We start from the raw sequence: 26,037 nt of genomic DNA, 5'->3' as shown, positions 1-26,037 counted from the left end.
TCGCACACACACACATATCCATCTGCACATAACAGACACAAGCAGACACATGTAAAGGCAAAGAGTTTGGGTAGAGATGTCAGTCAAGGCGGAAGTACAGAGGCAAAGATATTGTTGAATAACAGGTGAGGTATGAGCGACGGCAACTTGAAATTAGCGGAGGTTGAGGCCTGGTGGGTAACGGGAAGAGAGGATATATTGAAGGGCAAGTTCCCATCTCCGGAGTTCTGATATGTTGGTGTCACTGTGCACCAAGGCATGTTTAGCCATAGGGTGATCCTCATTACCAACAAACACTGTCTGCCTGTGTCCGTTAATGTGAATGGACAGCTTGTTGCTGGTCATTCCCACATAGAAAGCTTCACAGTGTAGGCAGGTCAGTTGGTAAATCATGTGGGTGCTGTCACATGTGGCTCTGCCTTTGGTCGTGTACACCTTCCGGGCTACAGGACTGGATTAGGTGGTGGTGGGAGGGTGCATGGGACAGGTTTTACACCAGGGGCAGTTACAAGGGTAGGAGCCAGAGGGTAGGGAAGGTGGTTTGGGGATTTCATAGGGATCGACCAAGAGGTTACGAAGGTTAGGTGGATGGCGGAAAGACACTCTTGGTGGAGTGGGGAGGATTTCGTGAAGGATGGATCTCATTTCAGGGCAGGATTTGAGGAAGTTGTATCCCTGCTGGAGAGCCACATTCAGAGTCTGATCCAGTCCCTGAAAGTATCCTGTCACAAGTGGGGCACTTTTGGGCTTCTTCTGTGGGAGGTTGTGGGTTTGGGGGGATGAGGAAGTGGCTCTTGTTATTTGCTTATGTACCAGGTCGGGAGGGTAGTTGCGGGATGCAAAAGCTGTTTTCAGGTTGTTGGTGTAATGGTTCAGGGATTCAGCACTGGAGCAGATTCGTTTGCCACGAAGTCCTAGGCTGTAGGGAAGGGACTGTTTGATATGGAATGGGTGGCAGCTGTCATAATGGAGGTACTGTTTGTTGCTTCTTGGTGGGTTTGATGTGGACAGCTGTGTGAAGCTGGCCATTGGACAGTTGGAGGTCAACATCGAGGAAAGTGGCATGGGATTTGGAGTAGGACCAGGTGAATCTGATGGAACCAAAGGAGTTGAGGTTGGAGTGGAAATTCTGGCTACAATGGGGCAGCCAGGATGATTGGGTTTGGGAATTTTAGGAAAAACCCAATCATCCCGGCCGCCCCATTGTAGTTGGTTACCAAGCCCCCACAGAATGTATCTCTGCCTACGTAGCTCAACACCTTCAACTCATTACATGCAGTCTCCCATCCTTCATCAAAGACACCAACCACTTTCTCAAATGCCTGGAATCCTTACCCAATCTGCTAATACAAAACAAAAAAAGTTTTGCGTCATCCTGGTTCCCAGAACTCCTGAAGAAAGACGTTGACTGTGGATTTTGTATCACAGACACAGTCCCTTTGAATGTTCAGAGATGTCACTAAACCCGCCCAAAGATGTAAACAACCATGCATGAGCAGTGCCTATTAGATGGAGGAGATCCGACAGCTGATCAGTTCCAGTCATTCCACCAGGAAGGAGGTATACAGCTCGTGCTGTCTGTAGTTCAACCATGGCTAAACAATCAATACCATGGTTCAATCATGTCCGCATTGTTACTTTGTGCCAGGAACGGCCCTCAACAAGTGAAGTGTGCAGGCATCTCGAAGTGAACCAACGTGATGTTGTTTGGACATGGAGGAGATACATAGAGACAGAAACTGTTGATGACATGCCTCGCTTAAGCCACCCAAGGGCTACTATTGCTATGGATGACCACTTCCTATGGATTATGGCTTGGAGGAACCCTGACAGCAACGTCACCATGTTGAATAATGCTTTTCACGCAGCCACAGGATGTTGTGTTATGACTCAAACTGTGTGCAATAGGCTGTATGATGCACAACTTCACTAGTGACGTCCATGACAAGGTCCATCTTTGCAACCATGATAACATGCAGTGCAGTACAGATGGGCCCAACAACAAGCCGAATGGACCGCTCAGTATTGGCAGCACATTCTCTTATCCAATAAGTGTCACATATGCCTTCAACCAGACATTTGTCAGAGATGTGTTTCTAGGCAACCCAGTCAGGCTGAACACCTTAGACACACTGCCCAGCGAGTGGAGCAAGGTGGAGTTTCCCTGCTGTTTTGGGATGGCATTATGTGGGGCCGACATATGTTGCTGGTGGTCACATAAGGCACCATAACGGCTGTACGATACATGAATGCTATCCTCCATCTGATAGTGCAACTATATCAGCAGCATATTGGCCATGCATTCATCTTCATGGACAACAATTCATGCCCCCATCATGCACATCTTGTGAATGGCTTCTTTCAGGATAATGACATCACTCGACTAGAGTGGCCAGCATGTTCTCCAGACATGAACCCTATTGAACATGCCTGGGATAGATTGAAAAAAGAAGTTTATGGACGACGTGACCCACCAACCACTCTGAGGGACATATGCTGAATTGCCGTTGAGGAGTGGGACAATGACCAACAGTGCCTTTATGAACTTGTGGATAGTATGCCATGACGATTACAGGCATGCATCAATGCAAGAGGACATGCTGCTGGGTATTAGAGGCACTGGTGTGTACAAAATTCTGGGCCACCATCTCTGAAGGTCTCGCTGTATGGTGGTACAACATGCATTGTGTGGTTTTCATGAGCAATAAAAAGAGCAGAAATGATGTTTATATTGATGTCTATTCCAATTTTCTGTACAGGTTCTGGAAATCTCGGACCCAAGGTGAGGCAAAACATTTTTGATGTGTGTATTTTGAACTGTATGAATAGTAGCTGGCAGTGCTCTAATCTACCAACATTGCTCATTGCTCATACCACCTTTCATTTGAATTTTTTCAAACTTTACTGATGTTTGGATAATGTCCCTGTATCAGCAGTCTACTCTATATGTGACAAAGAGTCTAAAATAAATAACTCTTAAATATTCTTTTTTTACTAAGCCTTTCAATTTCCACATTAAATAAGTAACTCAAGATAATTTTGTACAGGAATGGTTGATGCATGTTTCCCAAGTTAACTTAAAGACTACATGAATTCCCACAATTTTAACTGCTTTCAGTTCTGCCTCTTTTGACAATTGTAGTATTATCTGCTGGGTATCAGGGTTGCAAAGGACTGTATTTAATGACAACCAATTTAGTGCGACTTCCATGCCATCTTCCATCAAAGCTTGCAAAACTAATGTGTTCTCATGCTGAGCTAGCAATGTTGTCTCATCGGCTTAACAAATAACAGAGTTGGGAAGCATTGGGGTAAATCAAATAAGAGCGTTGGGAAGCAGTGGGGTAAATCATTGATTGCAATTATAAAAAAAAAGAAGGGCCCAAGGAGAGAACTTTGTGGGACCCCTGTTTTAACTTCTTGCAGCTGTGAGTGCCTGTTTCTGACAGAGGCAAACTGTTTCCTATTGGTTGCATATGATACAATTATGTACCTGTTTCTGACAGAGAGAACCTGTTCCCTGTTGGTTTGGTATGAGACAATTGCTGCCAGTGCAGAGCCTTGTACACCAAAGAATTTAAGTTTAGCAAGTAAGGCATAATGATTAATACAGTCAAATGCCTTCTTAAATCACACAAAATGGGTGAAGCTTTATTTTTATTCTCAAAGTCTATTGTTACTTCATTGACAACTGAGAGAACAGCAGTGGCAGCATTTCTTCCCTTGTGGAAGCCAAATTGACTATTAGAAAGTGAATTATGCAGCTCAGAGTAATTGTTCAAATGTTCAAAAATAATAGATTCAAATATTCTGGAGAAAATTGAAACAATTTAAACTATTTGGCAATTTTTGAGATCATATTTGTCACTTTTTTTGTACACTGGAATAACTTTCAACATTTTTGTATTGTAGGAAATACTACAAATTCTGGACACTTGTTAAAAATAGAGGCCAGTGGCTCACTAATTTTAAGTACTGTTTTTCTAATTATACACTCCTGGAAATGGAAAAAAGAACACATTGACACCGGTGTGTCAGACCCACCATACTTGCTCCGGACACTGTGAGAGGGCTGTACAAGCAATGATCACACGCACGGCACAGCAGACACACCAGGAACCGCGGTGTTGGCCGTCGAATGGCGCTAGCTGCGCAGCATTTGTGCACCGCCGCCGTCAGTGTCAGCCAGTTTGCCGTGGCATACGGAGCTCCATCGCAGTCTTTAACACTGGTAGCATGCCGCGACAGCGTGGACGTGAACCGTATGTGCAGTTGACGGACTTTGAGCGAGGGCGTATAGTGGGCATGCGGGAGGCCGGGTGGACGTACCGCCGAATTGCTCAACACGTGGGGCGTGAGGTCTCCACAGTACATCGATGTTGTCGCCAGTGGTCGGCGGAAGGTGCACGTGCCCGTCGACCTGGGACCGGACCGCAGCGACGCACGGTTGCACGCCAAGACCGTAGGATCCTACACAGTGCCGTAGGGGACCGCACCGCCACTTCCCAGCCAATTAGGGACACTGTTGCTCCTGGGGTATCGGCGAGGACCATTCGCAACCGTCTCCATGAAGCTGGACTACGGTCCCGCACACCGTTAGGCCGTCTTCCGCTCACGCCCCAGCATCGTGCAGCCCGCCTCCAGTGGTGTCGCGACAGGCGTGAATGGAGGGACGAATGGAGACGTGTCGTCTTCAGCGATGAGAGTTGCTTCTGCCTTGGTGCCAATGATGGTTGTATGCATGTTTGGCGCCGTGCAGGTGAGCGCCACAATCAGGACTGCATACGACCGAGGCACACAGGGCCAACACCCGGCATCGTGGTGTGGGGAGCGATCTCCTACACTGGCCGTACACCACTGGTGATCGTCGAGGGGACACTGAATAGTGCACGGTACATCCAAACCGTCATCGAACCCATCGTTCTACCATTCCTAGACCGGCAAGGGAACTTGCTGTTCCAACAGGACAATGCACGTCCGCATGTATCCCGTGCCAACCAACGTGCTCTAGAAGGTGTAAGTCAACTACCCTGGCCAGCAAGATCTCCGGATCTGTCCCCCATTGAGCATGTTTGGGACTGGATGAAGCGTCGTCTCACGCGGTCTGCACGTCCAGCACGAACGCTGGTCCAACTGAGGCGCCAGGTGGAAATGGCATGGCAAGCCGTTCCACAGGACTACATCCAGCATCTCTACGATCGTCTCCATGAGAGAATAGCAGCCTGCATTGCTGCGAAAGGTGGATATACACTGTACTAGTGCCGACATTGTGCATGCTCTGTTGCCTGTGTCTATGTGCCTGTGGTTCTGTCAGTGTGATCATGTGATGTATCTGACCCCAGGAATGTGTCAATAAAGTTTCCCCTTCCTGGGACAATGAATTCACGGTGTTCTTATTTCAATTTCCAGGAGTGTATAATTAGGCAGCCAAGAGTAGCCCATGTCCTTGGAGCTTGAGAACTTTGCCACTACTTTTTTAATCTTAATAGGTGTGATTGTCCTCCATCTAAAGCTATAGTTTCCATGCTGATGTTGCTTAAGAAGGTCAGTTGTATTAGTACTTGTAGTCTTAATTTTGTTCCTAATATGGGTTACAGAATCCATGAAAAAAATTCTTTACCCATGTCTAGAGCCATCTCATATTCATGATAAGTGCGATGCTCTTGCACTAAAATATTCCACGCAGCTTTGCACTTATTAGAAGTGCCTTTCATATGTTTTTCTTTTTGCCATTCTAAGCTGAGTTCCGTAGGCTCTCTTACATTCAAGATAAGCTTTGTACAACTCATCTTTTTGCTCTGTGCCCTATTTAGGAGAGGTTTTGAATATGGTATAAAAATACCTATTTTGTGTGTGTACCATTTAATGCTCGTCTTTATAGGTTTGTTTTTACAGCTGATTTTTATAAAAGAAGAACAAATGTATCACAAATCTAAATAAATTTTAATGAATCTCTCAAAAGCTGTTCTAGTTTCATTTAGACCTGTTTGACATTGGTATATACAACCCACTTAATGTTGCTAAGTTTCTGAATGAACAAGTTTATTGCTTCTTTCTTCTGCTCTCTAACCCATGTCACCTTTCCCTTGGCACTGGCACCTGCATTAGGAGAAGTCCTTCAGTTTTTCACACTAGCTGCCATCTTGTCCTGTTTGCTTGCATCTATCATGCATGGGATTTTATATTTGTCTTTAATAATAAAAAATATATATAGTTTCAATAACTCCAAATTACTAGTGCCTTCATGATCATTATTACTTATTCTGATTTGATTCCATTTCTAATTATTAAGTCTCAGATCTGTACATTCTTACTACAATCATCATGTAGTTTAGCAGACTTTTTCACTAGAAAGTAAAACAATGAATTAAAGTAAATAATCTAACAGTGTGTCTCCCTAGAAATTTTATCCTTACTGTTTACTTGCAGAGTCCACCATGGCAAATTATCCATTACAATGCCACACGAAGGGAGTTCCAATATGAGGGTGTCTTCTTCAAAGTTCTAAGTGTGCTGTCTGAGCGACTGAACTTCAGGTACAGAGTAATATTTTTATTATTCCAGCAGATATACTGTAGCACACATTCTCAGGATGCAGGAAAACGTTTTACGAGGGCGGTTCAGAAAGTAACCTCCGATTGGTCACAGTGCGGGTTGTGGGGGGAGTGGCGACGCCATCTGTGCGTTCACGCACTCAACAGGTCAGTCGGCATCAAGCCGTGGTCGAGTGAACGTTGTACCTGCGCTAGTTTAGTTTTTGTGGCAGTTTGAAATGTGTGCTGCAATAGAAAACCCCGCCAAATGTGAAGTGCGTGCTGTCATAAGGTTTTTTACAGCCAAAGGATATTCTGCAACAGCTATTCATCGTGAGCTTTGTGCCGTGTACGGACCAAGAGTTATGAGTGAAGGAGTTGTCCGTGAATGGGTACGTTTATTTAAAAGTGGACGAGAAAACGTTCATGATGAAGAGAGGAGTGGTAGACCATCATTGGTGACTGACGAACTCGTTCAGACAGTTGATGCAAAAGTTCGTGAAAATCGACGTTTCTCAATGTCGGAGTTGTCTACTGGTTTTCCACAGATTTCTAAGACTCTCTTGTACGAGATAGTGACAGCAAGATTGGGTTACCGTAAGTTCTGTGCACGATGGGTGCCCAAAATTCTTACCGACCACCACAAAACTCAAAGAATGGCCTCTGCATTAGACTTTCTGTCACGTTATGAGGACGAAGGAGAACCATTGTTAAACAGAATCGTGACCGGTGACGAAACCTGGATTAAGTACGTGAACCCTGAGACAAAAGAACAATCAAAGATGTGGGCACATTCAAATTCGCCTACCAAACCAAGAAAAGCCTCGCAAGATTTTTCTGCCAGAAAACTGATGGCAACGGTGTTTTGGGATGCCAAAGGGGTGTTGTTGGTTAAATTCATGGAACGTGGTACGACCATTAATCAAGACGTGTACTGTGAAACAATAAAAAAGTTACGACGGGCTATACAGAACAAACGCCGTGGTATGCTGACTTCCGGTATCGTTTTTTTGCACGATAACGCCCGTCCTCACTCTGCTCGCAGAACAACGGCCCTTCTTGAGTCCTTCAAGTGGGATGTTATCAACCATCCACCTTACAGCCCAGACCTGGCGCCAAGTGATTATCACCTCTTCATGCATTTGAAGAAATGGCTCGGGTCACAGCGGTTTGATGACGACGAAGAGCTCAAAGATGCGGTCACAGGCTGGCTCCAGGCACAAGCGGGTGATTTTTATGCAGAAGGAGTTTCAAAGCTTGTGAAGAGATACGATAAGTGCCTCAATCGCTATGGAGACTATGTAGAAAAATAGTGCAAAGATGTAGTTGTAAGATGTATATATTAAAATATTTTTATTTAACTTGGTGTATTTTTTTAAATCAACCGGAGGTTACTTTCTGAATGGCCCTCGTAGTTTTCATACAACTTACTGCAACCCACCTAACAATACTAACTGGGCATCAAATGTGCCGCACTGCTGCAGCCACTCATTTGGTGGTGGTGTGGTTGCCAGCCTGTTTTGTGTCCTGTATTGTCTATAAGAGCTTCTCATTAGCTGGCAGTCACCACTGGGCCTTGCTCCCAACATTGCAGGCAGCATGGTAGCTTGCAGCTCCAATCATTATAACACGATGTCACTCAAATGCCAATTAAATGTGGAACAGATAACATTCGGGCTTACTGAGAACTTTCCAACTCCAGTGTGAGTCCAGCATAACTATAAAAATTCCTGAAATTAGTCTTCACATACAAGCAGAAAAAAATGTACAATATGTATGGAAGGAGAAAGTATGTTTGTATGTGCATGTACAGATTCTGGTAATAATAATTTCATGTGGCTCAATTTCCTAGTGCAGGTCTTTCTGTTGGATGTCACTTTGGTGACTTGCATTTCCCTGACCAGTTATCCAACTGGGAAATGGGACTTACAATTTAACTTGGAATCTGAAACACATTTAGTGTCTCACAAATCTCCACATCATTGAGAGGTGAATACTATGTTAAAAGGCAAAATCAAAAATCCATAGTCTGCATGGGATTATTTTGATCCCATGATCTTTCAGTTTCCAGGCCTAACATGGATTTTGATCAAGCTTCACTGCTCTCTGGAGCTGTGGTGGCTGTACTGCTAGGTGGCAATCGCATTGTTTTGACAATGGCGAGAAGACTTTAATTCATCATAGTTCATCCAATTAGCACAAAATATTCATAAATGACATACATAAAACTTCCTAGTGAATCAGTCTGTCTATTAATCAAAACCAGATCAAAATCCCTGCAGTAGTGGTTGAGATTAGTCCAAATACAGATAAAAAGCATTGATATAATTATAGATAGATAGACAGAAGAAGGTGATAGACAAAACAAATTGGTACAGCAACTACAGGATGTGTGTCAATAACAAGCAATGGTATTATTTAATAGTTGTTGCTTTTTTTTTTTTTTTTTTTTTTTTTTTTTTTTTTTTTTTTTTTTTAGATAAATTACTTTGCAGCTATTAACTTTAGCTAAAACTTTTAATATTTTCTGTTTTTACAAAAAGTGAACTTGTGTTAGGCTCAGAGGTAAATGGCAAATGGGATAACTTTAATCAAGACAGGGAAAACTATTTCAAATATCTGTGGATCAAGAATATAGCTAATGGCATGAAACAACTTGACATGCAAAGCTCATTAAATAAATTCAGTGACTTAATTGGCTATTTTGTCATGTTACAGCTATACAGTGATGCAGCCAACAGACCACAAAGGAAATATTGCCAATGATACTGATCTTGTTGGCTCTGATGTGATGGCTACACAGCAACAGAGTGTAAGCATCTACAGTGTTTGGGAACTGGACATCATTTTCCAATTATTATTCACATCATGATGATTATAATTTAAATATTGGATGCTTAAATATAGAGAATGAAATATACTGTTATTCCCATGTTGTTAGAGAAAGGCAAATGTGTCAATTTGAGGTAGGAAGTCCTGCTCCAGAAATGATTTACTAGAAAGCTGTAAATAGGTATGAAAAAATTTCAAATTAGCTACTGGTCTGCTAATGAAAATGAAGATCCAAGTAGATATATTTTTGTAATAACTGTATTTTTCTGATTAACTTTTTACAGGGTACTAGTTTCACAACTGTTGTTCACAGTGGCATCTCTCAGAGTCTGTGCAGCCATGACTTCAGTGCACACAGTTCCGTGATACCTGTTCCAACAACCTCAGTGTTGCTCAACCAATGTCACACTCAGTGAGAATTATTGCTAGGAGTGCCTCTTAAGTCTCAACAGTTGTCTCATACAAAAGAGTTTTCACATTACTCTACAGGAAGAAATCATGTGGGATCAAATCAGATGAAGAAGCTGGTCATGAAACAGAATGTCCTTTTACTATGTCAAATCAGATGAAGAAGCTGGACATGAAACAAGATGTCCTTTTCCTATCTACATATTAGTGAATATTTTATATAGGCATCCATGAATGACATTTGGTATGTGAGCTGGAGCTCCTTCATATTGGAACTACATATCTGAATACAGATTAAATACGATGTTTTCCTACAATGTGGGTGGAGCATATTTCTAAAAAACAGAAAAGCTGATATTTTTCTTGAATAGGCTGGCTGGTGTTACAGGCAGCCTGACTGGGAATTTTGTTCTATAACTGCCAGGCATTTGCAAAGTTTGAACATTTCTGTGCCTTGGAATTTATTGCTATATCTCAACATTCTATGATAAACCTCAAAGACACAGCTTTACCGTGCTACAAACACCCAACATTGCCATTGATTGATTTTATTAGTTCTATTGATCAGGCTGTTTCTGAACTGCTTCCTGATGCTGCAGGGGAGGCTAGGAGGGAGGGCTGTCATATGCTGACTGGAGCACATCCATCCAAACACATACACGTAGAGTTGATCCAGATATTGTTGGTTTACACATGAAGAAGGACAGTACTACATTCATTCTGGACTAGCAGGATTATGTTTAGAATTACTATCAAATTACTGTTTGATTCAACATATTGTAGGATCAGTGCTGGTCCCACAAAAAGTGTTGAGAGAAAGACTAACAGCCTTCTGAAGAAAAGTTCTTTGTCACAGGAGACTATTCAGAGTCCTACTACTTATTTTGCTGTTGTCCATAGGTTATATGGCGTTCCAAATATCTACAAAGAAGGGGTTCCTCTCCATCCAATTGTCAGTAAAATTGGTGCTCTTACATATCATGTAGCAAGATACCTCGCTACTTTGTTGAGCCAACTTGTTGGTCAATGTGAGCATCACATTAAGAAATCAGTGGATTTATTATGTGAGTTAGAGGGAACACATTTTAATGACTCTGATATTTTAATAAGTTTTGATGTGGTCTCTCTCTTCACTCATATTCCTCTTTCTAATTCATTACAGTTAAGTGAGATTAGATTTGGTGTTGAGTTTATGAACCTCTTTTGACACATGTTGACTTCCACTTATTTTTTATTCAGTGATCAGTCCTATGAGATGCAGTTGCAACTGAAAGTCTGTTGTCACCTATTATTGCATTTTGTTTATGGAAAACTTTGACAACTATCAGTGGCTTTGAAACCTGAATGTTTTTTTCAGTAGTTTGTTGATCCTTTTGTTGTTCGACTTCATGGCACAGAGAGTTTGAACATCTTTTTAGGACACCTGAATTGAATGTACCCAAATGTTTGTTTCATGATGGATGTGGAGAAGGATGGCTGCCTTCCCTTCCTTGATGTGCTGGTGAGGAGGGTGGTTGATGGTATGTTGGGACATGCTGTTATAGGAAGCCTACTCACACTGATTTGTATCTACAGGCTGATAGTTTTCATCATATTGCTCAGTGTGAATGGATACTTTGTACCTCAGTTCACAGAGCCCATGTCATTTAAGACCCTGAGAGAGGGTCAGCTGAGTTAACCCATCTTGAGGTCCATACTATCAGAATGGATATAGTGGAAGATGGATCAGATGTGCATTGCGCTAGTGACCAACCGTGCTCTGAATGGGTGATAATAATACTGAGTTGACACCAAAGTCTACAGCCATTCTGTCTTATGCAGAGACTATCTTCTGTGAGATTGGTCATATTTTGCAAAAATATCATGTGAAATGTGTTTTTGACCTCCAACTAAGATTAGGGTCATTTTAGGTTCCATAAAGAATGACCTCATTTTGCATAAGGCAGATGTCTATCATGTTCCTTGCAGTTGTGGCATGTCATACATTGATCAGACCACCAGGACTGTGAAAGACTGGTGTACTGAGGATAAAAGTGATGTACACTTACAACAGCTGAGCAAATTGGCCATTGCAGATCATTGTCTTGACACTGGTCATCCTATGGAATATAACGATGTGGAGATTCTGTCATTCACTTTCAACTATTGGGATAGTGAAACTTCCTTGCAGATTAAAACTGTGTGCCAAACTAAGACTCAAGCTCAGGACATTTGTCTTTCTTGGGCAAGTGCTCTATCAAAGCAAGGCTCACAAGTCTTCACAGGTTTACTTTCACCAGTACCTTATCTCCTACGTTCCAAACATGGGCTACTGTTACCAAGGAAGCAGTTAAGATTAAATTAACAAGTGACCTTGTAAATAGAGATGGAGGTTTACGCTTAGATTTTGGTGGAATCCTGCTCTCTCCCTTGTTGAAAAACAGAGGGACAGAGTTAATGCTGTCCTCACCTCTTATTTGCCAATTTTCAGTATTGATAACTTTTGGCATTAGTTATCTTCAGTTGTGTGGTGGTACTAGTGTTTGCAGTATGTACATTTGTACTTGCTGTAGTTTTGCCTTGAAACTGCTCAGGTTGTCACCTGTTGAAAAAATGGCTGTTGTCAATGATGTTATCTGATTGGATTCCCTAAGTTATAATACAAGTGACTCAGAAAAAAAAAAAAAAAAAAAAAAAATTACATGAGCTGTGATCAAAAAGTAAAGGCAATTTTTTTTAATTCTGAGGGCTTTCTACAACGTATTTACAAAGCTTTTTTAATCTTGTTGCTACACATGTTCCTAACGTGTATTTGCATTTTTAGCTTTTCGAATATTTAGTTTATTGATGACAGCCAAAATGCTGGATGTTTGAAAAATTTTTACTTTCAAAAAAGAACAATGGAATGTAACAATAATATGAAAAGGAAAGTTGCTACTCACCATATAGCAGAGATGCTGAGTCACAAATAGGCACAACAACAAGACTGTAACAAATAAGCTTTCAGCCAGCAAGGCCTTCGTAAAAAATAGACGATGGACACACACACACACACACGCACACACACACACACACACACACACACACACAGATACAACTAACACACATGACTGCAGTCTCTGGTAACTGCAGCCACAGTGCAAGCAGCAGCACAAGTGAATGATGGAAGTGATGACTGGGTGGGGGTAAGGAGGAGGCTGGGGCGGGGAGGGCGAGGGATAGTAGGGTAAGGCTGGGGGACCATAAAGTGTCGCTGGGGAGCATGCAGGGACAAGGTGGAGAGAGGGTGGGGCAGGTATGTGCAGTTGGCAGGTTAGACAGAGGGTAGGGGAGTGGTGTGGGGGAAGGGGGGAGGAAGAGTAGCAGATAAGAAGAGACATAAAAAGATTGGGCAAGATGGTGCAATGAGGGTTGTTTAGTGCTGGAATGGGAACAGGGAAGAGACTGGAGGGGTGAGGAGAGTGACTAATGGAGGATGAGGCCAAGAGTGTTATGGAAACAGGATATATAGCAGAGAAAATTCTCACCTGCGCAATTCAGAAAAGCTGGTGTTCATGGGAAGGTTCCATATGGCACAGGTTGTGAAGCAGTCACTCAAATGAAGGATGTCATGTTGAGCAATGTGCTCAGCAACAGGGTGGTCCTCTTGTTTCTTGGTCAGAGTTTGTCAGTGGACATTCATGCAGACAGACAGCTTGTTGATTGTCAAGGCCACATAGAATGCAACACAGTGGTTGCAGCTTAGCTTCCTTTGATGAGATAGGTGATGTTTGTGACCAGGCTGGAGTAGATGGTGGTGGGAGGATGTATGGGACAAGTCTTGCATCTAGTTCTGTTACAGGGGTATGAGCCATGAGGTAAGGGGCTGGGAGCAGGGGTTGTGTAGGGATGGGTGAGTATCGGGACATTTCCCACTTCAGGACACAACGAGAGGTAGTCGAAACCCTGGAAGAGAATGAAATTCAGTTGCTCCAGTCCGGGTCATATTGAATGACAAGGAGAATGTTCCTCTGTGGCTGGACAGTGAGACTTTGGGAGGTGGTTGAAGGCTGGAAAGATAAGGCATGGGAGATTTGTTTTTGTACCAGGTTGGGAGGATAATTACAATCTGTGGAGACTTCAGAGAAACCCTCAGTATATTTCGAGAGGGACCACTCATCACCTCAGATGCGATGACCATGGGTGACTATGCTGTTTAGAAGAAACTACTTGGTACTGAAGGGGTGTTACCTGACGAAGTAGAGGTATTGCTGCTGGTTAGTAAGTTTTATATAGATAGAATAAAGTGCAACAACACATTTAAAATGTTGACTGTGGCTTTTGGCAAATCTACTATGAGTAAAAAAAGTTTATGAGAGGTATAAATGATTCAAAGGGACTGAGAAGATGTTGAAGATGACGACTGACCTTGAATGCCCTAGCATGTCAATTACTGATGACAATGTGGAATCAGTAAAGAAAACAGTTCTGTAAAATCACTGAAATACCATCAAAGGGGTTGCTGATGATGTTGCATATCTTTTGGCTCATGCATGCAATTTTTTTTTTTATATTTTGAGCATGAAATGTATAGCAGCAAAGTTTATTATGAAATTGTTGAAATTTGTCTGAAAATGATGTCACATGGACATCACTCAGGTATTACTGAATGAAGTCAACAGTGATTCAGAACTTCTAAAGAAGGTTATAACAGGTGAAAAAACATGGGTATACAGGAATGACATCAAAAGCAAGGCACAATCGTCCCAATGGAAACTGCCTGAAGTCCCAAGAATTGGAAAAATTGACAAGTTCGATCACATGGTGTAGGTTCTTCTCACTATTTTCTTTGCTTACAGTGGGGTAGTGCATCAAGAGTTCCTGCCTTACAGTCATATGGTGAATAAGGAACACTACCTGGAAGTTATGTGCCATTTGCATGAAGCAGTCTGAAGGAAACAACCAGAATAATGGCAAAACCACTCATGGAAATAGCATCACGATAATCCTCCTGCTCACATCTCAATGCATGTTCATGATTTTTTGGCAAAAAAAATCATTATTTTGCCTCAATGACTATATTTGCTGGACATGGGTTCCTTTGACTTTCAATTACTGAGGCTGAAGAGAATCATGAAAGATCATCGTTTTGCCGCCTTTGATGAGAGCAAAACAGAATCGCTGAAGGAGCTGAACACAATAACAAAAAGTGAATTCCAGAGGTGCTTCCAGTATTTGAAAAAGCATTGAAGGGGTTACTTTGAAAGGGCCAAAGTTGATGTTGATGAATAAATAAAGCTTCTTTGAGAAAAATTAAAATTTCCATTAATTTTTGATCACACCTTGTATGTGTAACTGACTACTCCAGATCAAGAGTGAAAGCATCCAAGAAGTCCAACAAGAACAAGAAGTGACATCCAATGAACCCAAAAGCCTTATGAAGAAAAGAATGTAGAACAAGTGAGCTCACTTACGAAAACATCACAACTTGTCATGTTCTAGTTGATAGTTAAAATGAAATGAATAGGATATATGTATTATTACTGAAATACATGATAATCACATTACCAAGATGCAGGAACGCCAAGAAAGAAGCAAAGAGGAAGAATACTATTTTGATAAAGTACAGCATTAGGAAAAAATGGCTAGACAGTACCTGTATGTTTTGCAATATTTCAAGCATCATCAGGGATGTTCAAAGTCAGACTCTCAATCTTGGCTGATAAATCTTATGTAACAGGAAAGTTACAATCTCAGAACTGAGGGGGAAACCACAACTCTACTAAAGATAAGGAAGTTACAGAAGTTATAAAAAATTGTATCAAAACATATAGTTTTAAAAAGAGCCACTATTCAAGGAAAAAGTCCAAAAGATGATATTTACCATCTGAGATGCATATAATCAAAATATGGAAACATTTCTGTAAAACAAAAGGAACTGTCTGGGCTTTGTAATTTCTCTGTATCTTAGTACAAACACATTTTCTGTCATGCTTTAATTTGTCATTTAAATCTCTCTATACATGCTTAACATGGTCTACTGAAACTGAAAAAGGAACAGGATCTGGAGAAAAGGAATCAATTAATAACAAACACAGGTTGCACACACTTTGTGCAAACACTTCCTTGCAGTAATGGAGGAGGAAAGTCCAAATGTGCTTAACGGATATTTTCATGTACAAGAGAATCAGCCAATATCAAAGCTCTCTGTGGGTGAAGTAGTTTATTCAAGACAGGTTTGTCTAGACAGTTTGTGCATTATGATTCATTCCCAAGCACAGGCAAAGGAAAGGAATGCATTATACACTTGGCTTGAAGCAGAAGGACCAAAAGGATGCAACCAAGTAGCCTGTGCTCTATTGAATTTCATCGGAAACTTTGACATGTCCCAGCCAGAAAATGGTTCAGATTAAATTCATTTGCTTTCTGATTCCCATACCAGACAAAATAAAACTACAGTAATGATGCACACACTAAGTGCCTTCATGGAAGAGAGTAGAAAGTTTAATAAGCTGGTACATTATTTCCCTATTCATGGTCACAGCTAAGTGGCTCCTGACAGAGTGTTTGGTGGATTGGAGAAAAACTACTGAAAAAAGAAAGCTATTTGTTCACCATCTGAATACTATAAAGTCATGGAATAACATAGCATTGTCAAGATACTAAATAAAAATTGGGAAGCAAATTGTCCAATGCACTATGATCTAAGCTGCCTTTCAAAACAACTGCTCAGTGAAGGATGGTATATGAAAAACCTAAGAATAATGTATTGTTATCAGTATCAGATCTTATAATGAAAGTACTATAGAGGATAAAGTATGGAAATCTAAAATCAGCAGCTAGGAAGTCGGGGAAGCAGCCACCTTGGGAAAAAATAAATGGCGAGCAAGGGAAAGAGAAAGGATGTCATAAAACTTATGAGTCATATAATCATACCAGAAAGAGCAGAAGTGTTTTATAAGTGAAAGTGATTGTAGATTTCCAGTTTGGTATGGTTGTAGATAGTATTTTGTGTTGTATTTCAGTAAAGTGTGTTGCTATTTTGCACTTCTTATTATTGATCATTTGTGGAAAAATGAGATACAACTGTGTTACATTGTAGCACACTATTGGATTTCTGTGCAAAATGAACATTAAAGTAGCTTTCTTTGTAATTAAAAATAAAAAAGAAACAGAAAAAGTCACTTTGAATATGATGAGACTTACCAAACAAAAGCGCTGGCAGGTTGATAGACACACAAACAAACACAAATATACACACAAAATTCAAGCTTTCGCAACAAACTGTTGCCTCATCAGGAAAGAGGGAAGGAGAGGGAAAGACGAAAGGATGTGGGTTTTAAGGGAGAGGGTAAGGAGTCATTCCAATCCCAGGAGCGGAAAGACTTACCTTAGGGGGAAGAAAGGACAGGTATACACTCGCACACACACACATATCCATCCACACATATACAGACACAAGCAGACATATTTAAATTGAAACTTTAAATATGTCTGCTTGTGTCTGTATATGTGTGGATGGATATGTGTGTGTGTGCGAGTGTATACCTGTCCTTTTTTCCCCCTAAGGTAAGTCTTTCCGCTCCCGGGATTGGAATGACTCCTTACCCTCTCCCTTAAAACTCACATCCTTTCGTCTTTCCCTCTCCTTCCCTCTTTCCTGATGAGGCAACAGTTTGTTGCGAAAGCTTGAATTTTGTGTGTATGTTTGTGTTCGTTTGTGTGTCTGTCGACCTGCCAGCACTTTCATTTGGTAAGTCACATCATCTTTGTTTTTATATATATATATATATATATATATATATATATATATATATATATAACTTTTAATTTCCACCTTTGGATTTATTGACTTTTGACAATTTTATAAAAGCCTTTTATTTATTTATTTTATCCATCTTTCAGCATTAATATGCAATCGATATTGTCAGAAGAATTACAGCTATTTGTACATTATGTTTTACATAACAAATTATTACATGGTATAAATATAGCAGTGTTGTACCCTATTAGCTTATAACTGCCTCTACACCCATATCTATACATAACAGTAAGCCTTAATTTATCAGCATTAACATGTGGTCGATGTTGTCAGAAGAATTATAGCTATTTGTACATTGTCAAACTTTTAATTGGAATTGTGCCTAAAAAATCAGTATCAGTGTTGAATTATCTTGTTTATATACTTAATATTTCAGTATTGCACTTTAAAATGTGTTTCTTCAAAAATTTACTTTTTTGTGATTATCTATTTTTGAAAAAGTGCTACTCAGTTCTGCATTTGTATACATTTATATACAGATACAACAGAATGATTTAGGTCCCGTTTATTCCTGACATTGTGCTTCTGACACATGCCATGCTGTCAGTAGCTGCTATAGTTCTCCGTAGTGTTAAAGCTAGCATTTTCTGTGTGTAGTAAGGGTTGGATTTATCTTTCTACAAAGTACTGTTTGCAATACTCATTTCATATGCATTTGATTGAGAGCCAAATCGAGGCTCATAATCCATGTGAGGAACCACTACTTCTTTCAAGTCAGAAGTGATTCAGTTTCCTATCTTGTGTAGTCATTGTATTGTGGTATCACTTACTTTGCTTCCCTCAATCATGGAATAGTCTTGGAAACATGGTGTACAGCAGCCATTTCCTACATGGGTACATGGTCTGATATAACCTGTTAGCTTGCTACAGTATCCAGTTGCCTGTCCATAAATGAGAATTGAGCCTTCTGGTGCTGTAACTGGATGTAGTACCAATTAATAGGGCTGATCCAACTCTACACTTCATCTTGTTGACACAAACTGTATTCTTACATAATTTTACATCAAGAGCGAACATTTCATTGCACACCTCATGTCTCTTCAAAGAATAAGTATAGTTTTTTTCCACACCTCTCATGATATAGAGCTACTAATGGTCAGTTTTACAAATGTGTTGATAGCAGCTATGTACGAAATAAATCAATTTATTACACTGTATAAACAATAATTCTTAGATTCTTGTATTCCAGTGGCAGTGTTATCTCACAGTATGGTTGGCTTCACTGACACTCATCAGACCACAGTTCCATGTTTCAAACTTATACATTCCTCCATCTTCACCAACCTTGACAGTCTGTATCATCATCAAAGAACATCCTGTGCATTGCTCTACAAAAATGCTGTCCTCAGATACTAATAGTAGTAGTAGTAGTAGTAGCTCTATTCATCTGTAGATCTCTTTTTACAAGGTTATAGGACATGTCAAAGTATTTACAAGTTTAGATCAATTTCAAATAAGCTGATTCGTACACATATATATTTACAGACCTCTAGTTAGAGACAATCATTAGATTTACTCCTGGTACAAATAACTTATCAAATAATGTAATGCCACACTGTTCACTCATATCTCACTATCAGTCACTGCACACACTACTCACACATTGTTTCATAACACTTCACTCACTACATACGCAAACACAAACACACACACACACACACACACACACACACACACACACACACACACACACACACTGGTGATCTCTAGGCCATTTTCTGTACCGCAACTTCCCATTTGCTATCCTGAAAAATTGAGTCAGCATCCCTCCATAATGAGTGAGATGTTGAGCTCAGAAAGAGGAAGAGGTGTTAGTATTGCGTTATGCATAGCTTGGGGGTAAGTATTTCTAGAAAGGAAAAAAAGAAGGAAATAAAAAACATAAAGTGAAGGTGTTATGTGGTATGTTGGATGTTTTATAATAATAATAATTATTATTATTATTTATTTTTATAACATTTTTTCTCAAACCCCTACTCTGTTTTATCTAAGTAATCTTTCAATGTATAAAATGTATTGCATAACAAGTACTTTTTAGCTGCCTTTTAACATAAGTGTATTTTTTCAATGTTTTTAATCTCTTTTGGTAATTTATTGTACAGTTTTATTCCTTGGTAGAAAATGCTGTTTTGAGTTTTATGTTTATTTTTTCTTGGTAAATGTAAGTTGAGTCTATCGCTTGTTGCACGGTCATGGACAGAGCTGTTTGTGCAGTAATTACCAATGTTGTTTTTGATGACTAGAACTGACTGGTAAATGTATTCACATGGAGCAGTTAAAAATCCCCAGGGTTTTGAACAGATCTTTACAATGTGCTCGACTAGTAATTTTGGTTATTGTTCTGATGGCTCTTTTCTGGAGTTTGAAAACTGTGTTCATACTTTATGTGTTTATTCCCCAAAAACGAATGCCATAGCTAAGAATTGAGTCTACATATGAATAATATGTAACTAAAAGAAACTGCATGTTACACACTGATGATAGTATTCTAAGGGCATAACATGCTGATGACATTCAGTTTGCAAGTACCTTTGTGTGTTCACACCACTTCATCTGAGAATCAATATTCATTCCTAGAAATTTTGCATTTGTTACACAGTCTATAATGGTGCCATCTTCATTTAATTTAACATTGTCATTTTTCCTCTTCAAACTGAAATTTATGGCATTAGTTTTCTTTATTTTCAGCGTCACTTTATTGCATATTGACCAATCACAAACTTCCATGAAAATTACATTTGCTTTCTCAGCAAGGAGTTCTCTTGTTTTCTCAGTGATTATAATATTGGTGTCATCAGCAAAGAGAATTTTTTCACCATGAGTAACACAACTTGGAAAGTCATTGATCTATATCAGGAACAGTATTGGTCCTAACATGCTACCTTGCTGAACCCCTATTTTAATTTATTTTGATTCTGATAAGTTTTTTAATAAATGTTTAGATCTATTTGAAGTATGTGTTATCTCTATTCTTTGTACCCTATCTGTTAGGTATGATCGAAACCAGTCATTAGCTACCCCTCTTATTCCTAATGCTTCTAATTTCTTTAATAGAATCTTGTGATCGACTGTATCAAACGCCTTAGAAGGATCCAAAAACATGCCTGTGGCACACTCATCTTTATCAAGACCAACAAGTACAACTTTTGTGAATTCTACTATGGCTGACTCCATATTTTTGCCACTTTGGAAGCCAAACTGTGATTCGCATAAAAGATTTAATTTATTCAGGTAATTCATTAATCCATCTTTCACAATTGCTTCTATTATTTTTGAGAATGCTGACAGCAGGGAAATGGGCTGGTAATTTTCTATGTCTTCTGCATTACTTTTCCTAAGCAAAGGTACAACTCTTGCCTATTTTAACTGCTCTGGAAATGTCCCTGATGTGAAGGATTCATTTATTATATTTGTTAAGGGGCCTTGTATAATCCCTATGCATTGTTTCAGTAGACACATTGGTACTTCATCTAAGCCTACTGACTTTTTATCTTTTAGTTTTTGAACAGTTTTATTGACTTAATTCTCTGTGGTTGGAAGTAACATCATAGTATTTAGTGCAACATTATTTACAGGTGTTATATTTTTTTGGGGGAATTTTTGCTATAACTTCTCTGTAATACTTGAAAAATGCTCGTTTACATAGTCTGCTAAGTTTTATTACCTTATCCCCCTCCCTTGGCAGTATGTTATTCTGCGATTGTTTGCCTCTCCCCATTTTCTTTTTTATAACATCCCAGACTGCTTTACTTTTATTCTCTGCTTTATATATTATTTTGTCATTAAATGATTTTTTGCAGCAATGAGCACCTTCCTATAGATCTTTTTGTATCTATGATAGAAATTTACGAATTCTGGATCATTGTAAATCTTTTTCATGGAATTGAGGTGTTTAAGTGTTGAGGACTTCTTAATACCTGCTGTTATCCATTTGTTTTTGTGAGATGTGGTTACAGACATGCATACTTTTGGAAATGCCATTTCAAAGTTCAATTTAAACAATGTGGAGTATTTAGAGAATTTCATATTCACATAGGTTTCCTTGTACACTTCATCCCAGCTTTGTTTTTCTAGCTATTTTGAAAAATCTTTTATTTTGATTTCTGATAGATGTCGTTGGAAGGCTTGTAGTTTAGGGAATGATTCGATGCCTGATTTTACTGTTGTTATTTGACAGAGATGGTCTGATAGTCTGAGATCTTTTACAGTTACATAGCATTTTTCCCTGTCCATATTTGTGGCCACATGATCAATTACTGATGCAGTCATTGTAGTAACCCTTGTTGGACTATTGACCAATAGGGACATGCCAAAACTTTGAAGGATGTTTATGAAAGTGAAGCTGGATTCATTTATGATATTAGTGTTGATGTTAATGTCTCCACACAGAATTATGTTGACCTTTGTAATTGAGACTTTATCTAGAACTTTTGTTAATTTATTGAAAATAGTGTCTGCACTACCAGAAGAAGATCTATACACACACAAAATGATTAATTTCTTGGTGATATCAAGCCCTGTTAATTCAATAGCTGATAATTCAAACTGTTTGTCTTCACTTACTGTACTGAGGTCATGTCTTGATTTGAACTGCGTTCCTTTTCTGATATAAATGCATGATCCTCCACTCCTTGAAGTAGTTCTGCAGTAAGAGTTTGCCTTTTCATACAATGATAATTCTAAATGTTGGATTTCTGTGTCTCTACACGAGTGCTCAGTAATACAAACTATTTTTATTGATTGCATGTTTTGATGGAGGATTGTTAAGTCTGTGAAATGTCCCATGTTTCTCTTTCCAATGGTTTGTTTTTCTTTGTGACATCTGGTATATGTGATATTTGAAGTGTTAAAATCTGTTTTGTGGGTGATTGTTTCAGTATTTTTTAAACTGATGCAGATGCTCTTTAGGCTGGGGAACCTGTTGTCTGGATTTATCCTAAAAAAGACCTACTTTTCCTACCTATGACAACAGGTATTTGACCATGTGTGGCCTGAGATCCACTCTCTATACTTTCATGAATCATGTACCCTTCCCAGTCCTGTTTAGGTGTAGGCATGTTTGGTCAAGTTCCTAAAATGTTTATAACTCAGAAAATTTACAGTTAAAATATGCCACAATGTACTAACAAAAGTTGTGGAGTGGTGCTATATATGTAATTAAATAAATTTAAAAAAAATGAAAGAGGTTGAGAAGGGAATCAGATGGCTTAGGAAGAATTAAATAAGTAGAAAGTTTGACTGAGGAGTGGGTTTTCTCAGTTAATATTGGTAGATGTGTAACAAACCTAGTAAGTAAATAAGTAAAATGGAGGAGGGATCTTGTAAGAATGGATGTATCTGAAGAGAAAAAATGATAATGGGAAATTTGCTCCAAGGAAAAGTGGTTTTGGAAAGCTTAGCTCAGTTCAGTCTTGTTTATATATCTGCTGACTGCTCGATACCTCAACTGTAAGGTTCATTGTTACCTTTATGCCTTTCATTATGGATATTTTACCCAGTGTCATATTAATGTATAAAAACAACATAGAATAAACCAGAGATTATAAATTTCAGTCATAATATTTAATATTTTCTTTTTCTTTCAGGTTTCATAGTTAGTTACTTTCACTTTTTGTATGTAAATTATAAGATACAAACCACAGTGATATGGACTGTGTACATTGTAAATACAATGTATATACACTGTACATGTTATATAAATATAGCTTTCATTGTTACAGTGCTCTGAAAAGTAATTGCAACAAGAAACTTCTTATATTTGATGACAGGAGTAGGTGCATTAGTCTTTTTATGACATATAATGCTTCTTTTTAAGTAATTTTATTTTCCTGTGATCATTTAATATGTTAATGGATTTAAAAATTCACTTTAGTTTTCTGGATTACTTGCAGGAGAACGAGAAATTAGAAGACTTAAAAAAAGATATAGTGCCATGGGACCATTTCATAGAAACTGTAGCACAGAAGAGAGTATGTAACTCATGCTTCTTATAAAAAAAAAAATTTCACTTTATAAAATTATAGTTAATTTTCCAGATAACGAATTGTGATGTCATGGTAGTGATACTTTGAACATGTATTTTTTATTTCATTGTCATGTTTTTCATTTCCCTATTTAATATTTCTTAAATCTGTTCACTAGTTACAAACTTAGGAAAAGTAAATTAGGATATCTCTTTGACACCATCACTTATCTCCAGTAAAGTAGCCTGTCTTTACCAACCAAACAATCAACTTTTTCTCTAATTTAGGAACAGTTGTTAACTTGATTCAATGAGTAGAAGCAGTAGTTCTTCTGGATCGGTGTTTTGAGAGAAAATGCCCTCATCATCAGGTTTCAAAACTTAGCTCATGAGGTTATAATGCTAAAAAGTCTACCAACACAATTACGGCTTTCTCAGAATAAAATTGAATAAAAACATAATGGACTATGTGTCCTCATCTTACTTTAAAATCAAGACTTCTGTCAGTGGCCATCCTATTTCTCACTGCACACTGCACCAGGCTTTGTACTGCTGATCTGCTGTGAGCTCCAAGTGTCAAATTCGCACTTATCCAGAGCCGCAGGGGTTGTTGTGAACTGACATTTCTGTTGCATTACAGTGTGAGCACAAGTATTGGCTCAACCATAATGCTGTTCTATCAGCCACCTAAATTGTCCTCATTTTCTAAGTATATGGTTGTCAGTTTATAGCTACTTCATCAAAATGAAATTGGAAATTTATGATTATGTATCTGATTCAAAATAATTCTACAAAGGCACTAAGATATCTCATTCTTTTGTCATTGCTTTGCACAATGAGAATATTGCCATATTTATTCACATTCACATCACTGAAGTAATGATAACCCTCTCTGTGATCTGCTCTTTACCAAAGCCAGCAGTCTTTCTCTTCCGTTGCTACTCTTCTTTCCCACTCATTGCTACTCCCCCTCCCAACCCTCCCTCCCCCACAACCTCCTGATGCTGCTGGCCATGGTCTAGACTCCATCAGGCAGTACTGACTCCTTTCCCCCACCCATACCCTGTTATCTCTCCCTTGCCCCTGCCCCACTCCAGATTGTTGCTTCCTCTTGACACAACACTATCGTATTCCAGCCACAGTGATTGGAGAGAGCAATCATGTATGCATGATGTGTGCTTGCTTGTGTGAATATGTGTTTTCTTTTCTTTTCTTTTCTGAAGAAGGCTTTGGCCAAAAGCTCAGTGTGTAACAGCCTTTTTGTTATGTCTTACAGTGAATAGCAATCTATCCTTATCATAATATTGTTGATATTCCAACCTGCACCTCCCATTGTTGAAAGTAACCATAAGTCCTATATTTAGGGCTCCGAATGGAGTTTTATATTCTAGTGTAAAAGCCTGTAACAGGTTGTGAATGGACATAAGGCAGGAAATTAAATTCTACATCCACAGATAATGAAAAACAAAGTTAAAGAGTACCTTATTTGCCATTCCTTCTATAGTTTATCAGAATATTTGGAGTCAGGAATGTGAATTCTCCTTTCTTGTAATATTTCTATTAGACAGATTTTGACTTTGTCAATATATAGCCCTTTCAGACCCCCACCCAAACTTGAAATGAAAATTTTGAAATAAATGCATTTTTGTAACTAAAAACATAGAATCATGGACCAATTGCTTACAAAATTTTATTTTTTAATTTTGATACAAATTTTGAACCCACACGATTGTGTGGGTTGGGATTATCTTACATATTTATGTCATTTCTTTCAGTGATATTCATGAAAGCAATTACTGTCTTTTGACAAACACAAATAAATATTACACATCAGACATCTTGTTCTCATCCTCTTCTTGCAATTTTTTTGCCTGCAGCAATGAGCTGAAGGCAAATCATCAACAGTTGGCCAGTGATGATATCCGTCTAGCCGTTTCTCATCACATGGTGTGTTTGCTGGTTTGTATATTTTACTTCGTGGCTCTTCATCGGATTCACTTTCATGATTTTGTCCTGAAGAAGAAGAAATTAGCGCTTCCCCAATCACTTGTTGGAATCCAAGAAGATCTAAAGTGTTTTTCTTTTGCACTTTATTGGCTTCGCATTCAACTCCGTATTGTAACCAGGAATTGACGCAAGCCAAATCAAGTAAATGAATCAAAACTTTTAAAGTCCAGTTTTTTGTCTTCAAGAAAATCCTGTAGGTCTCCATAATTTGGTCGCAGTGGTCCACTCCTCCCATACACAGGTTGTACTTCACTACGACTGCAGGACATGGCACTAAGATGTACTTCTTTTTCAGTTTACTCCATCTCTCAACATTGCTTACAGGTTCACATCCTGTACAAGTAGAGGCAAGGGTCACAGCTTTTGAATCTGTCCACTGGACAATGACTATTTTATCATCATCCCTGCAGAATTCTTCCATATCTCCTCTCTTCAGCCTCTTTTCTTCTGTCAGGTGAACTGGTTTCACTCTGTTTTTCATTATGGATCCTGTTCCTTCCAGACCTAGGTCAAGT

General features: G+C 39.1%; 1 protein-coding gene across 1 annotated transcript in view; it reads left to right on the top strand.

Moving 5' to 3' along the window:
- Window positions 1-26,037, top strand: part of LOC126262894 (ionotropic receptor 93a) — a 317,492-nt gene that overhangs the window by 169,506 nt on the left and 121,949 nt on the right. The window contains exons 8-10 of the mRNA XM_049959792.1: window positions 6,430-6,536; window positions 9,252-9,345; window positions 23,445-23,522. Of these exons, the coding sequence (XP_049815749.1) occupies window positions 6,430-6,536; window positions 9,252-9,345; window positions 23,445-23,522 (279 nt within the window). The remainder of the gene's footprint in view (window positions 1-6,429; window positions 6,537-9,251; window positions 9,346-23,444; window positions 23,523-26,037) is intronic.

Source organism: Schistocerca nitens, chromosome 1 (assembly GCF_023898315.1).
Source record: "Schistocerca nitens isolate TAMUIC-IGC-003100 chromosome 1, iqSchNite1.1, whole genome shotgun sequence".
NCBI classification, from domain to species: domain Eukaryota; kingdom Metazoa; phylum Arthropoda; class Insecta; order Orthoptera; family Acrididae; genus Schistocerca; species Schistocerca nitens.
Note: the sequence above shows the minus strand (reverse complement) of the source record. Positions and strands in the feature narration are given on the sequence as shown.